Genomic DNA, 13,181 nt, shown 5'->3' on the forward strand with positions numbered 1-13,181 from the left:
TTATATGAGGAACCACAACAGAAATACCACTGCAGAAGTATTAAAGTGGAGGTCCTTAGAGGAGAGGGCTGGTGCTAAGCCATGTTTCTGTCTTGGAAGGTAAGGAGTAATTTAAAACACTTGCTTTAAAAACTAAACAGGTAACTTAAAAAGAATTATTCCATGAAATGTCTATGTGTTCTTTGCGGCGCACAATTCAAAAGACAAAATCTGTGTTTAATAAGATTTATGGCTTCATCTCACAATACTGCCATGAATATCTTTGCTTTTATGACTGTGCACATTGCTGTATTTTATAGCTAATGTCGTAGCTGTGAATGCTGTGTGTCCATATTATAATACCTGCATGACTACAACCAACCTCCCCCCTGTCAGTGAGAAAGCACAGATAATGAACGTGCATGTTTTCACTTCCCAGAGCCTGCATGTTTTTAACTTACCTGTAAATCTTCTGCATGTTACTATACATACTTATTTTTATATAGAGGTATATTTTATGAGGCAGTTGTATATGAATGGCAAACCCTCTGAAGACTAGGATTTGGAGAATAAGCACTAAAAGGTCCGCAACAGTATTTTTTAATTGCCCTTCCCATGTGGCAGGGCTATTATTTATAAACAATAAATGAGAAGCAATACCACAATGAGCTCATTGGGGCTATAGTTACTTGAAGTAAAGGAGAGAGTAGATGTACAGCTAAACTGCTAGAAATCATGGTGTTGGTCAATTTAAAAAAATAGCTAATTTTAGTTAAATTTACAAAGCAAATTTGACTGAAAAACAGTTTCCACTTGGCTCATAAAGCGAAGGAGGAGGTGTCTCAGTTTTCCACAGTAACTCGAAATAAGTGTCCTAGGCACCAGAATTAACACATTTAGTGTAATTATTTTTTGTCAGCTGCCAAACTAAAACCACAGAAGTATTCTGCCATCCTGATGAAAATGAAATGTAACAAAAATTCATAGTGTTGACTACTGTTCATAATAACAACACCAGCAACAATACAGGATTACTAACAAATAAATGTCTAAAATGTTTATTAGCTGATAATAAAAATAAAGGCCAAATTCTAGAAACTTGCTTTTATAAAGAAAAGATCAGCAAAATAAATATTGCGTGCCAATTAACACACATAATGACTGTAATGCTGATGGATACGTTTTTAGCAGCAGTGCCTAGAAGTACATACCCAGTTTTGCAGGTGCATGTTGTGGTTGTATTGTTTTGATGATATGCTAACCTTGCATTAATGTTGACCATTATGAAGGCTTTTCTTGGAGGGGAAAAAGAAGGATAAAAATAGAATAATAACATAAAACCTCATTTCCTTGGTTAGAATTACCTAGGACAGCCAGAGCAAGGGCAGCGCGTTGGAGCAGCTCGTCCCCTTGCTGCTCCCCAGCACAGCGAGAGGAGCCCACGGGAGGCACGTCCAGCGCCCGCTGCTGGGATGGAGCAGGCTGGGGGCAACCAGTCCAGGGGGCAACTTCTCCCTCTTCTTACCACCACATGGCAGCCACGGCTCTGCCATACAGTCCTGGCCATACACCTACCTCATAGTCACCTACTTTAGCCTGCTGGCCCAAGGACAGAAGGCACTTACCAGCCTCTCCACAGAATTCAGGCATTTGCTCTACAATTATTTAAGCCAAGTGACAAATTAAGAACAAATCTGACAGATATCAAAGATATTTTGCAGTTGTTCCATAAGCAAAAAAACAGAAGCTGGATTGTACAGCAAGACCTAAATTGGAAAAGCCTGTACTGTGAGATCAACCGCCGTACACGTGGGGAGGGCTCCACCGACCGGTCCCCAGACACAGGCTGACCAGCCTCTGGATGAGGGTATAGAGCGAGCTGAGGATATTTGGGGTCAAAGAGGTTCCAGAAGAACTGGACGTACTGGGAAGAGGTAGTAGGGGACAAGAACGGGGAGATGGGGTCACTGCAGTAGCATAGGCTCTCTGCAGGAAATTGGCCTTTGTGAGGATGACCGCTAATGGAACAACCTGAAAATTACATTTTCAAGATCGGGGAATGACCTGACCCTTGGACAGCATGGCACATGTACTTACTTTCCCACGCCTTCTCATCCAATTGGTATTTAGTGCTTCACAAGGAGCTGAGAAGCTTTAAAAGGAAGGCTTAACAGCAGCTCCTCTTTGACAAATCTGGTGCAGACCTGATCAAGGTATCGATTAGCACATTTACTCAGATGAAGGGTTTGCTAAAGCAGGAATCAAAGCCGATCGCATAGAAGGTGTGAGTGACAGATGAACTGTTTACACAAGAGAATAATGAAATCAGGTGGATGGTAAAAAAAATCCCAATCCTGACAAAAGGGAATAATGGCAATATGTTCATTAAGCAAGGAGTAATTAAACACTTCTGTGGTAGGGGTAGAATGTGGCCATTCAGGCCATGTGCAATGTAATATGCTTTTGTTTTGATCACTGCATAAATGGGGCAGTGAGAAGCCTGGCAAGCTTCTCATTAGCCATGAAGACACCATTTTGTGAGTATCTTGTCACAGTCAAATGTACTTTGTTGAAAGACACAAGTTGGGACCATGTTTTATAGGCAATGAATCTGCCTAAACCTTTGCTACTAAACAAAGCCTGCGATGGGTCTCCATGGAACAGTAGACATGCTGGCACCTAGGTCTTTGGGACAACTGACTGGTGGCAATCAGGGCATTTTCATAAGACAGAAAAGGATTCGGATTCATGCTCCTGCAGACAAAAAGGAACTGTACATCTAAATGACCATGTGTTCTGCTGAGCAATCCAGATAAAAGGAAGTTCTTCCAGTTGTGTTTTGTAAGGAAGACCTGAAAGCAGCCTGTAACTTCAGCAAAGGACTCAAGGCAGTAAACGCCATTGAGGGATAAACATTCTACAATTCTGCAACGCAGAATTAAATCCTCACATTCCTAAAAAAGGAAAAGCTATGTTAAAGGAGAAGCTGCTCCCTGCGCATTCACACACCATTCATTGTGTTGCACACATACGCACTCACTCTCAGGCACACTTCCTCCTTCTTCAGGCTTGATGCTAGGTTTCCCGCAGCAGAGTCTCAGGCATTGGATTTTATAAAATAATTAATTTATTGAAAGGGGCAGGGTCTGCCTGAGCTGGGTGCCTCCAAAGAGAACAACCCTGAACAAAGAAATCCCTGGAGAATTATACTTTTGTGATCCATACACCTGCCCCCCATGTGCTCTTCACGTGCTGTCCACGCACCTTTTAGTCCAATGGAGATTTTTGGTCTGGGGACTACTAACATCTTATTGGATTCTTTTTCTGCATCCAGGCAGGCAGGCTCTTATCTTGTTGATTTGCAGTTTCAGCTGAGAGTTGGAGCCTCCTTATCTTCTGGTTTACACTCCTTGTGCACCTGCACTCCCTGACAGAACATGGAGAACTGGAGTCCCAGGCTTGGGAAAAACACTCCCAAAACATCAGCGTGATATCAACATCTTTCCCATACTAAAGGACTAAACACAGCACTGCACCAGCTGCTAGGAAAATTACTAAGAAAAATAACTCTATCCCAGCCCAAAGGCTTCAGCAAACCTACCCACTCATGCTAAGTAAAGCTAGGCAAACAGGACAAATCACTCCATATTATAACCTTAAGTAAATTATTCTCATTAAAATGTACTTATTTACACTAAACAACTAATATCCCTCAACAGCTAAAGTTGCAGTGTTTCTCATTTGCTGGTTTACCACTTTCCCATTCATCATCTTGGTTTCCGTGGATATTATTTTTAGGCTTCTAAGTAACACCACGCAGTGCATAGGGAGCGCATATGCAAAGTTCAAGGCTGTGGCTCTCAATGGGTGGCCTGGCCTTAGGTCTTCTAATACATTTAGTCATTAATCGCTCTGAGCTTCCATATCTGTTGAATGACAGTAAGTAGGAGCTTCTTAACTCCTACCAAAGATGTTATAGGCATGAATACATTCTAAGCAGTAAGGCTGTAACTCCAACATAATGGTGGCAACACCAATTAAAAGTGCTCAGAGCCTGGGCCCAGCCTTGTGACTAGTTTTACAACTAGAGCTGACTAGAAAACCCGCAAAGACACCTGAAGAAATGGAAACCACTGATTCGACGAACCCACATTTTTTTTTTTCGGTAACATGTTTTACCGCAGGCAGCCTTTGCCAAACTTCAAAGCAAACTCTAAAACCCTACTTGGTCAGTCCCTGGGCAGCCTAAGCCTTCCAGCTCCAGGGCTCCGCAGCTGCTCCCTTCTCCTGTTGCTGACCACCCGGGGCACGGAGCCGCCGTCCCTGCCGGTTTCCAGCCCCTGCCGGTTTCCAGCCCCTGCCAGGCCACAAGGAGCGCCGGGGGACAAGGCACCCGGATACGCATTTCTCCTCCGTGCAAAACGGTGCCGTATCCACCACGCGCCCATCTTCTCGGGTTTATCTCTGCGAAGCGCCCCCCGAGTGCTGAAGCAGCGGAACCCGGCGCTAACGCTGTGCTTTGAGGAGACACCCATGTGAGGCTCGCACCCGCCCAGGCGTACGAGCACCCACGGGAGCCGGCTCAGGCCGCCGCCCCCCAGCAGCAGCACTAACGACGCCGAGTTTCCCCTCCCGATCCGCCAGCGCTCAGCAAGGCCGATCGTTTCACCCAACCCACACCGGCAGCAGATCCCTCGGGCCCGTCCCCGCTGCCTGACAGGGCGCCGAGAGCCACACGACTGCCCCTCTATCGGCGCTGTGCTCCTCTACCGCGCAGGCTGCTTCTGCGGGAAAACAGCTCGCCGGGAGCCAACACAGCAGGGAGACGGCGCTGCCGGGCACACGAGGGAAGGCGACCCGGCCTGCGGCTGGTACCGTGCCCTGTGGATACGGCCGCCCTCGCACCGCTGGCGGCCGCCAGCCCCCACCATTGCGCATGCGCCGAAGCCGCACTCCCTCAAGCAGAACCCCGACGGCTTGCGGCTTACGGCTTACGGCTTCAAACCCGCTATCACACGGAGCGCGCTTATTGGCTTGCGAACCTTCCTTCGGAGCTTCCAGCCAATGGTCAGAGGGTCTGCACCCGAGAAGGCACGCTGATTGGTCTAGCGTGTTCCCAGCCGTGGGTGGAACCGCTCGGCTGGCCCGTCTGTGAGAAGGCGCGGAGAGTGGCCCCGCTCCCCGGGGAAGGGCTGCAGTGCGCTTGCGCGGCGGGGCGGGGGAGGCCGTGGGATGAGGCGTGGTGGGGAGAGTGCAGCCGCGGGGAGCCGCCCTCCGGGCTACTGACCGCCGTCCCGCTGCAGCATCGCGCGGTGAGTCGTCCTGGGGCCAGCGGCGGGCCTGTCCTTCTGCCCGCCGGAGGGCGGTCGGCATCCCGGTCAGGGCTCCGCTGGGCTGCGGGGGGACGGGACGGGACGGGACGGGACGGGACGGGGTAAGGCGGGACAGGACCCGCCGGCGGCGCGGAGCGGAGCGGGCGGGCTCGCTGCCCCCTCAGAGCGGGGGCCGTCCCCGCGCTGTCCCTGCGGGCGCCCACCGGCCGGGTTCATCCGTCCCCGTCACTCCCTCTCCCCCCTCTCCAGCCTCACGGTGCCCCTTTCTGCCCCACCCAGACCATGTCCAAGTCACTGAAGAAGATCGTGGAGGAGAGCAGGGAGAAGAACCAGCCCGAGGTGGACATGTGCGACCGCGGCATCTCCAACATGCTGGACGTGCCCGGCCTCTGTAGGTACCGGCGGTGGCGGGCGGGGAGAGCGCGGAAACTTCCTTATTTGTCCCGGGCCGAGCCGGGGGCGCAGCCGGCCCTGGGCCCGCGGCGGGGGGGGGTGTCCGGGCCGCCCCACTGCCGGCTGCTGCCCCGGGCCCTCGGCGGTGGTGGGGCCGGCCGAGCCCCCGCTGTGCCGGGGGTGTCCTGAAGCTTCGGGTATCGGGGGTTTGGGGAGAGGTTCGCGGGTAGAAGGAAACACTGCGGCTCTCGGCAGCACCGTAACGAGCCGTAAGCGTGTTCAGGAGACCCCCGGCTCCGCTGCACCGGGGAGACCGGCGTGGGGAGCGGGGTCTGCCACCCCTCTCTCCCATCACATCTGCCCGTGCACCGTCTGTGACCCTAAGCGCTCCCAGCCTGTCCCTGCTGTTGCTCTAGCACTTGAGTGATGGGGAGGCTTTGCCTGCTGTCCGTCCTCGCCTCTCCCTGCAGAGCCACCAGCCAAGTAGTATCTCCACTGGTTTTTGGAGGGGGTAGGGTGCCATCAGCCTGAAGCTAGGCAGGGCTGGTCTCTGAAGGAGAGTGAGGTAGTACTGTGTCACAGATACAGCGACATCACGCTTTGGATATTGCGTGATCGCATGTGCTTCCAGAATTCTCACAGTGTGTTGTTACTGGTATGTTGCATTTGCTGTAGTTAACTTAGAGCAAATGCAATGTACCAAGAGCAATGTACTGTCGTGGTTCTGGGGAACTCGTAAATGAAGAGCAAGGCAGGTAACTCTGCCTTGCTTTTGCTTTGGCTAAGAGTGTGTGTGATGTTATGGTACAGCTGATGTGCAGTAAGCTAAAGTTGTGGCTGGCTGTAGTGTGCCACAGGCTGACGTTTTCCTGAATATGCGTGATGTAACAAGAAAAAAGCAAAGTCTAAAACAACCAGTGAACTTGAAACTCTAACCATATCCTGGTTTAGGTCCTTACTATGTTTGTTAAACTTGATAGCAATCAGGAGCAAATATATGTAGCTCTTCTTACATGGTGGAAATGAGTTCAGGGAAACTTATGGCTCACTACCAACTCACCACTGTCTGCAGAGTTGGGAACACGCCAGAGTATCTTTGCACACATCAGTGAAGGATGAAGATGAGTACAGTTTTGCCGAACTAGGTTCTGTACTTAAGTCTCCATCTTTTACTGTTTCTTTTCCTGATTCTAAGTTGTGCCTGGGATTTCAGGAAGATTACGTTGTAAAGCCCATATATATCAACTCATGTTAAATAGAAAGCTTCACTGTATTTCTATTGGATGAACAGTTGTTTGAGACAAAGTAGTGTGTAACTTGTATTAACTACAGACCTGTTTTCAGAACTAGACTTATGCCTTTCAGATAAACTAATGCATTAAGAGTATGGGGCAGCAACAGAGTAGTGTTGCTTTTGTTAAGTAGCCTCAGTGCCTATTATCGGCATGAAGACACACAGTTAATTCGCCAGCTTTGATCTTTCAGGCAGGGGGAAAAAGGTAATGTTGAAGTATATCAGTAATGCTGAAGTAAAAAAAGCTTGTGTTATACAAACACTGGTTTGGGTTTGTTGTGCAGGCAGGGTCGGGGATGACAATGTAGGATGTTGTGGTCCACAGGTGGTCTCAGTTACCAAGTTGCTAATTAAGCATCTGCACCTTGTTTGGCAGGGAGCTCCCTAGATGAAGTGGAGTCTTGTGGTACCCTAGTTACTCTGCTTTGGAGAAGTCTGTGTGCAGATACTCTTGGTGACATCATGTGACTTCATTTAGCGTGGGGATTTGGGGCCTTCTCCAATTTGAGATGGAAGATGGAAGTTAGGGGAGGGGGAAATGTGATTGGTTTCTGTTCAGTTAATTGAGACGTTTTTGCTTTTTCAGTTACTCTGCATTGTAAGTTGGGGTTTTGGGTTTTTTTTGGTTTTTTTTTAATCATCAAGGTATTTGCCGCTTTCTATCTGGAGAAGGAATAACTTCCTCCAAATACGGCTTTAAGAAAGTAATGAATAGGTATTACCTCTGAATTTTAGGTAGTGGTTTGATAAATGTTCAACTTGCTTGTTTTCTAACCCTGTCATCTGACTGCTAATGGGTAATCGTTTCTGGTATAGATTGGGTGTTTTGGGTGTCTCTGGCTCTCAGAACTGACAGGGAAGTTAAATGAGGGTGACCTGGTGCCTTCCCTTCTAGTTATGTTGGATATCTTTCCAATGCAGTGCAGTGTTAAAGCTTGCCTTTTCAGAAACTTTGTTTTTTCTGTGTAATAAAGATCTTCGTTAAAAACAACCATTGTGATTCATGCCCAGTGTCTGTTCTTTCACAGCATCTTGTCTTTGATGAGGGCCACTAGTGGATGTTCAGAGATAAGGATAAGATTAGGTTATGATTGCAGGGAACATTTTAGTAGTGTTTTCCCTGCTCTCAGCCATTTGAGGTTTAAGGACTTACTAGGTTGGAGGATACTCCTGTTACTGTGTTCAGTAGCCCCTGATAGGGATTTTGGTTTGTGTAATTATTTAATGGTTGTGAATCCTGCTCCCCCCCTCCAGTGGACAGTAACTCTTAAAGTAAGCTGATCCCTATATTCTTGGTTATTCTTCGAGAAAAGGACCAAGCCTTGTCCAACTGAATATGTGAGTACTTGCTGCAGAGTGGCTAGTGGACTCGTATTTAAGCTTTCTTAGTTTAATTCACATAGTTAGTGCAGACACAATGTGTCCTGGTTTCAGCTGGGATAGAGTTAATTTTCTTCCTAGTAGCTGCTGTAGTTTGGGTTTAGTATGAGAATGTTGTTAACATATTGGTTTAGTTGTTGCCAAGTTATGCTTATATTAAGTTAAGGACTTTTTCAGCTTCCCATAGAAGCTGAGAGGGAGCACAGAAAGGACAAGCTGGCCAAAGGAGTATTCCATACCATAGTCATGCCTAGTATATAAACGGGGGCAGAAATCTGTGATCACTGCTCAGGATGGGCTACCATTATTACTATTTTCTCTTCTGTTACTGTTCTACTAAACTGTCTTTATCTTAACCCAAGCAGGTTTGGTTTTTTTTTTTTTTTTTCTTTTTCTCCCTTTTCTCCCTATCCTACTGAGGCAGAGAGGGAGTGAGAGAGCAGCTGTGTGGTCCTAGTTGCCAGCTGGGGTTTACACCACAACACAGGGATTGGGAAGCAGTGCACCATGTTGCATGTGCTCAGTTGCTGATCCTCTTCCTTCAGGTGCAGATCGATTCTTGTCATGTATGTTTAAAAAAAAAAAATCATAAGTGATCATAGAAAACTGGTGTTATATGGGGGAGAGAGGAGAAAAGGCAAAGGGTAAGATATGCCCTGGCTTGGGTAGGATCTCTTCTGGCCTCTCTTTCCAGTCTAGTGAATGACTTGCTACTATACAGGGCAGCTGCTTGTATTTTCTTTTGCCTTGACTTCCACCCTCTGTAGCAGTTGCGGGAGAGACAAAATAGACCAAACTTGCCTCTGTCAAATACCAATTTCATCTTGATTTAGAAAGAGACATACTTTCCCTATCTGGATGGAGATTGACACTCAGTATCTGAAAACTGCCTTAAACTAGCTGAGACCTAGAAGCTTGGCAGCCTCTACATCTCTTCCCACTTCTGTGTTTAGTAAAGGGAGAGCAGAGTTATCAGCTTATATATAATGTGGTGTTCAGATTCAAAAAGAAAAGTTCAGTAGTCCCTGAACTGTTGCTTGCTCAGGAGTTCATTAATGTCATTAGAAGTTGAGTTCTATTTTTGGAATATTCCTTGAATCCAGGAATTTCTGTGTTTTCTACTAATGACTTAAAGTACAAACTCGAACTGTGCTACAGGCCTTCAGAGCATCTGAATTTTTGAGCCTTTCAGAAATGTAATATGAGAAAACTCTTTTCAAAGGTGTTCTGTAGAAAAGAGACTTTGTTTGAGGCTAAAAATGTCCCTTGATCTAGATGTTCTGTGCTTTTGCTCATCATACTAATGCAGAGACCGTGTGAAACAGTTTTAAACTTTAAAGGCTTTCCTTATTCTGGCATGTAATAAAACAAATATACCATTTGTAGAGCACATCTATACTATGTTTGTGCATCTATACGTGAATAGTTTTAAAAAATGTCTTGCCCTGTGGAAGTGTTCTTTTTTTTTTTTTTTTTTTAATTCCATATTGTGAAATAAACACTTGTTTGCAAAGCACCCAGTATGGGACAAGTAATGGTGGAGAGCACTAATAGACATCCTGTAGGGTGAACAATCAGCTTCAAGTAGGACATAGTGTGCCTTTTCCCTAGCCTGATGGTTAGGGCATTTGTTGGTAAGGCTTTAAACAGTCATCATGGAATTGTTCTTGGAGTAGGGACCAGTCTCTAATCTCCAATTTATTTATCTTTAAGTGATCGATGTGGGGAAGCTATGAATTAAGGGAATTATTTTGCAAATTACAGAGCAGCAGATGTATCAAGTTGTCTTGTTGTCAGGGAAGGAATATTGGATGAAATCCTATTTACTCTGTAAGTGTTAATTTGTTCTCATTATCATTCCATCTGTAAGCTATTCATATTTTACACAAAGTACATGCTTGTGTGGTAGGAATTAACATGCCTAGAATTTCTTGTCAGAAAGTTAGTGTTGATATAATTGTCCACTCCTAAAATAACCAAACCACAGAAGATGGAGGGCAGCTTACTTGTAAGTCACTTTGTACAATACTTTAATGCTCATCCTGCATTAACTTCCTCCAGTGGGACAGACGATGTCTTATCTTGGTTCAGCAAGGTCTCTGGAGTCTTCCTGTTTAGATTTTTTTTCTTCTTTTTAAAAAAATAAAGCCATGTTTTGTCATCTAAAAACTTTGGCCTGCAGCCCCAAAGCTTGGTTGCCCTTGAGAAAGCATCTTCACTTCCTATGTATAGGAATGATGCAGTCATGGCAGGGAAGGTTCACCATATGCATGAACATGGATTGGGTCAGGGTCTGTCTCGGTTCTCTATTAGTAAAACACCTTCCTTTCTTACTCTTTTGTTTCTTAGTTCAGTTTGCAAGTGTTCCAGAGCAGGTACTTGCATGTACTAGCTGCTGTCTAGCATTTAGTGCGGTTCAGTGACTTTATACTTTTGTGGTGCAAATAAGTTGCATGCAAGTGGTGTCTCCTCATAAGCTGGCTTCTTGCAGGAGTCACAAATATTATTTGGTATGTTTTTTTCTTTTAAATACTGAATTACATCTTGAGCACAGGCACAGAAAATCCTAAACACTTTAGTCTATTTGGGCTGTCGCTGTGATTTGTATGCTTTAAATGGACCTTCATGGAGCACAGAGGAGATCAGGACTACTTCCTTACCACTGCCTTAAAGAGTTTGTTTTATTTTGATACCCTTGGACATGTCTAGCCTTAGTGTTAACAAATAATCAGTCATAGAATTCATACCCTCTTCATAAAAGAGGTGGCTCATAGGCAAGGCAGAAAAGAGTTGAGAAAGGTCTGCCATGTTGGTGTATGTATGACCTAAATTTGAGCGTTTCCTCATGTAGTTTCTCAAGTTGGTCTAGCTGCTTATTAAAAGGCATGTAATGGGGATTGCTGGTTTTAATGTAATGAAGTTCATTATGGACTCTAATAAAGTAAAGAACAGATTATCTGAATTTTGGATTCTGTCCTGAAGCTGGCAAAGCTCTGTGCAAAACTGGAACAAATTGGCCAAGGCCAGAGAGTTGTGGTGATAGCTTCAGTCTTAGTTCTGCTTTAATAAACCAAAGGAAGCATCAACTTCAAAGGAAAAAAGAATTAGTGCAAAATTTCTGTGCCTGGCTGCCCAATTTGACTTTCTAGTCCCTGCACCTGCAGTTCAGCGTGGGTGTTCAGACCTTTGCCTGGCAGGAGTGATGCAGGGGTCCCACCTGTTAGGAGTCCAGTTGTCCTTTGTGCTTGTGGTGAGATGCTGACTTTTTAGTATGGAGGTGAGGTGGTCTTAGTTGGTCTTGTTCTGCCACTTTAGTTCAACTTCTTGCTTTACAAACAAATCTTAAAGTGAGGTGGAAGCAACCCTGTGCAGTATCAAAAAACAATAATAGATGTTTTTTAAAGGCAGATTAAACAAAAAATCTTACTTTCAAATGCTACTGTCATAGGAAGGGCAAAGGAGAAATTCTGAAATGTTCCTATACCCCAAATCTTCAAGAAGCAAGCTGGAATGCCATCTCCTGGTTCTGGTGCCAGCAGCCAGAGCGCTGCTCTTTGTAATGCTCCACACTTCAGCCTTAAAGGCCTCTTCAGTATCTGTAACAGGCAGAGCTTCCTGACACGCGGGCACGGCTGTTTGTAAAGGCACGGTGATGGAGCTAGTTAGTCCTCACCATTGCCACTCTGAGAGGAACTGAGCGTACAAAGCTGGTGGAAGTCTTTGCTATCTGTTGTGTGCTTTTTTTCCCCTGCCTCTTTGATAACCTACGATTTATTTGAACATTTGAGGCTTGGGGAAGATATTACTTGACTAATTGGACCTTTCCTGTATTGGCTTACGAGGGGGGAGAAGGGGCCCTCTTGGACAGGAGGACATTAAGTGGGTAGGCACACAAACTGTTTAAATTGCAATGCAGAAAGTATCCGTTACCCTCTTTGTGAGGTGGGAAGAAACGGGCTAGTGCAGGGTAGGTAACTCCACTGCCTGGTAGGAAGATCATTGTTTCTCTTGAAATACAGTGGAGCAAGGCTGATTTCTTGTTGATGCTGGTGAGTCTAGGCAAAGCCTCAGAGCTCTGGAATGACGTTTTTCTTAAGTTAAATGCAGGAAAAGATTATTTATTTTTTTTTTCTCCTGGTTTTGGTGATATCAGTTTGGATCTGGCTCTGATCTAGATTAAGTTGTCTTGGAGCTGGAGATGTCAGACTACAGCATTTATCATCTCAGGATGCCAACTGGTAGGGTTGCCCTTCTGTTGGTTGTGTTCTTACTTGGCTTGGATATTAACGGCCCATGAAATGTTGACATTCGCTGATTGTCACAGCTATTAAAATATCTAAACCGAGAGAAATAAATGCATAAGGAGTACTTAGGCATTTGTTCACAAGCTTGTAACTGTCTCCAGCATCTTCTCTTTTTTTTTTTTTGGTGTAAATTGCATTCCTGTATTTAGCTATATGTGTCAGTAATCCATAGTGCTAAATCATAGAATCATTTAGGTTGGAAAAGACCCTTAAGATCATTGAGTCCAACCATTAACCTAGCACTGCCCACTCCACCACTAAACCATGTCCCTAAGCACCACATCTACCAGTCTTGTAAATACTTCCAGGGATGGTGACTCAACCACTTCCCTGGGCAGCCTGTTCCAATGTGCGATAACCCTTTCTGTGAAGAACTTTCACCTAATATCCAATCTAAGCTTCCCCTGGCCCAACTTGAGGCCATTTTCTGTTGTCTTATCACTTGTTACTTGGGAGAAGAGACCCTCGCCTCACTGTAACCTTCTTTCAGGTAGCTGT

At 45.6% G+C, this 13,181-nt stretch overlaps 1 protein-coding gene across 1 annotated transcript in view; it reads left to right on the forward strand.

Moving 5' to 3' along the window:
- The first annotated feature begins 5,225 nt into the window (after positions 1 to 5,225).
- Positions 5,226 to 13,181, forward strand: part of RSU1 (Ras suppressor protein 1) — a 115,900-nt gene continuing 107,944 nt past the window's right edge. The window contains exons 1-2 of the mRNA XM_082499687.1: positions 5,226 to 5,291; positions 5,592 to 5,703. Of these exons, the coding sequence (XP_082355813.1) occupies positions 5,595 to 5,703 (109 nt within the window). The 5' untranslated portion in view covers positions 5,226 to 5,291; positions 5,592 to 5,594. The remainder of the gene's footprint in view (positions 5,292 to 5,591; positions 5,704 to 13,181) is intronic.

Source organism: Vanellus vanellus, assembly GCF_965231255.1.
Source record: "Vanellus vanellus genome assembly, chromosome: 2".
Taxonomy (NCBI): domain Eukaryota; kingdom Metazoa; phylum Chordata; class Aves; order Charadriiformes; family Charadriidae; genus Vanellus; species Vanellus vanellus.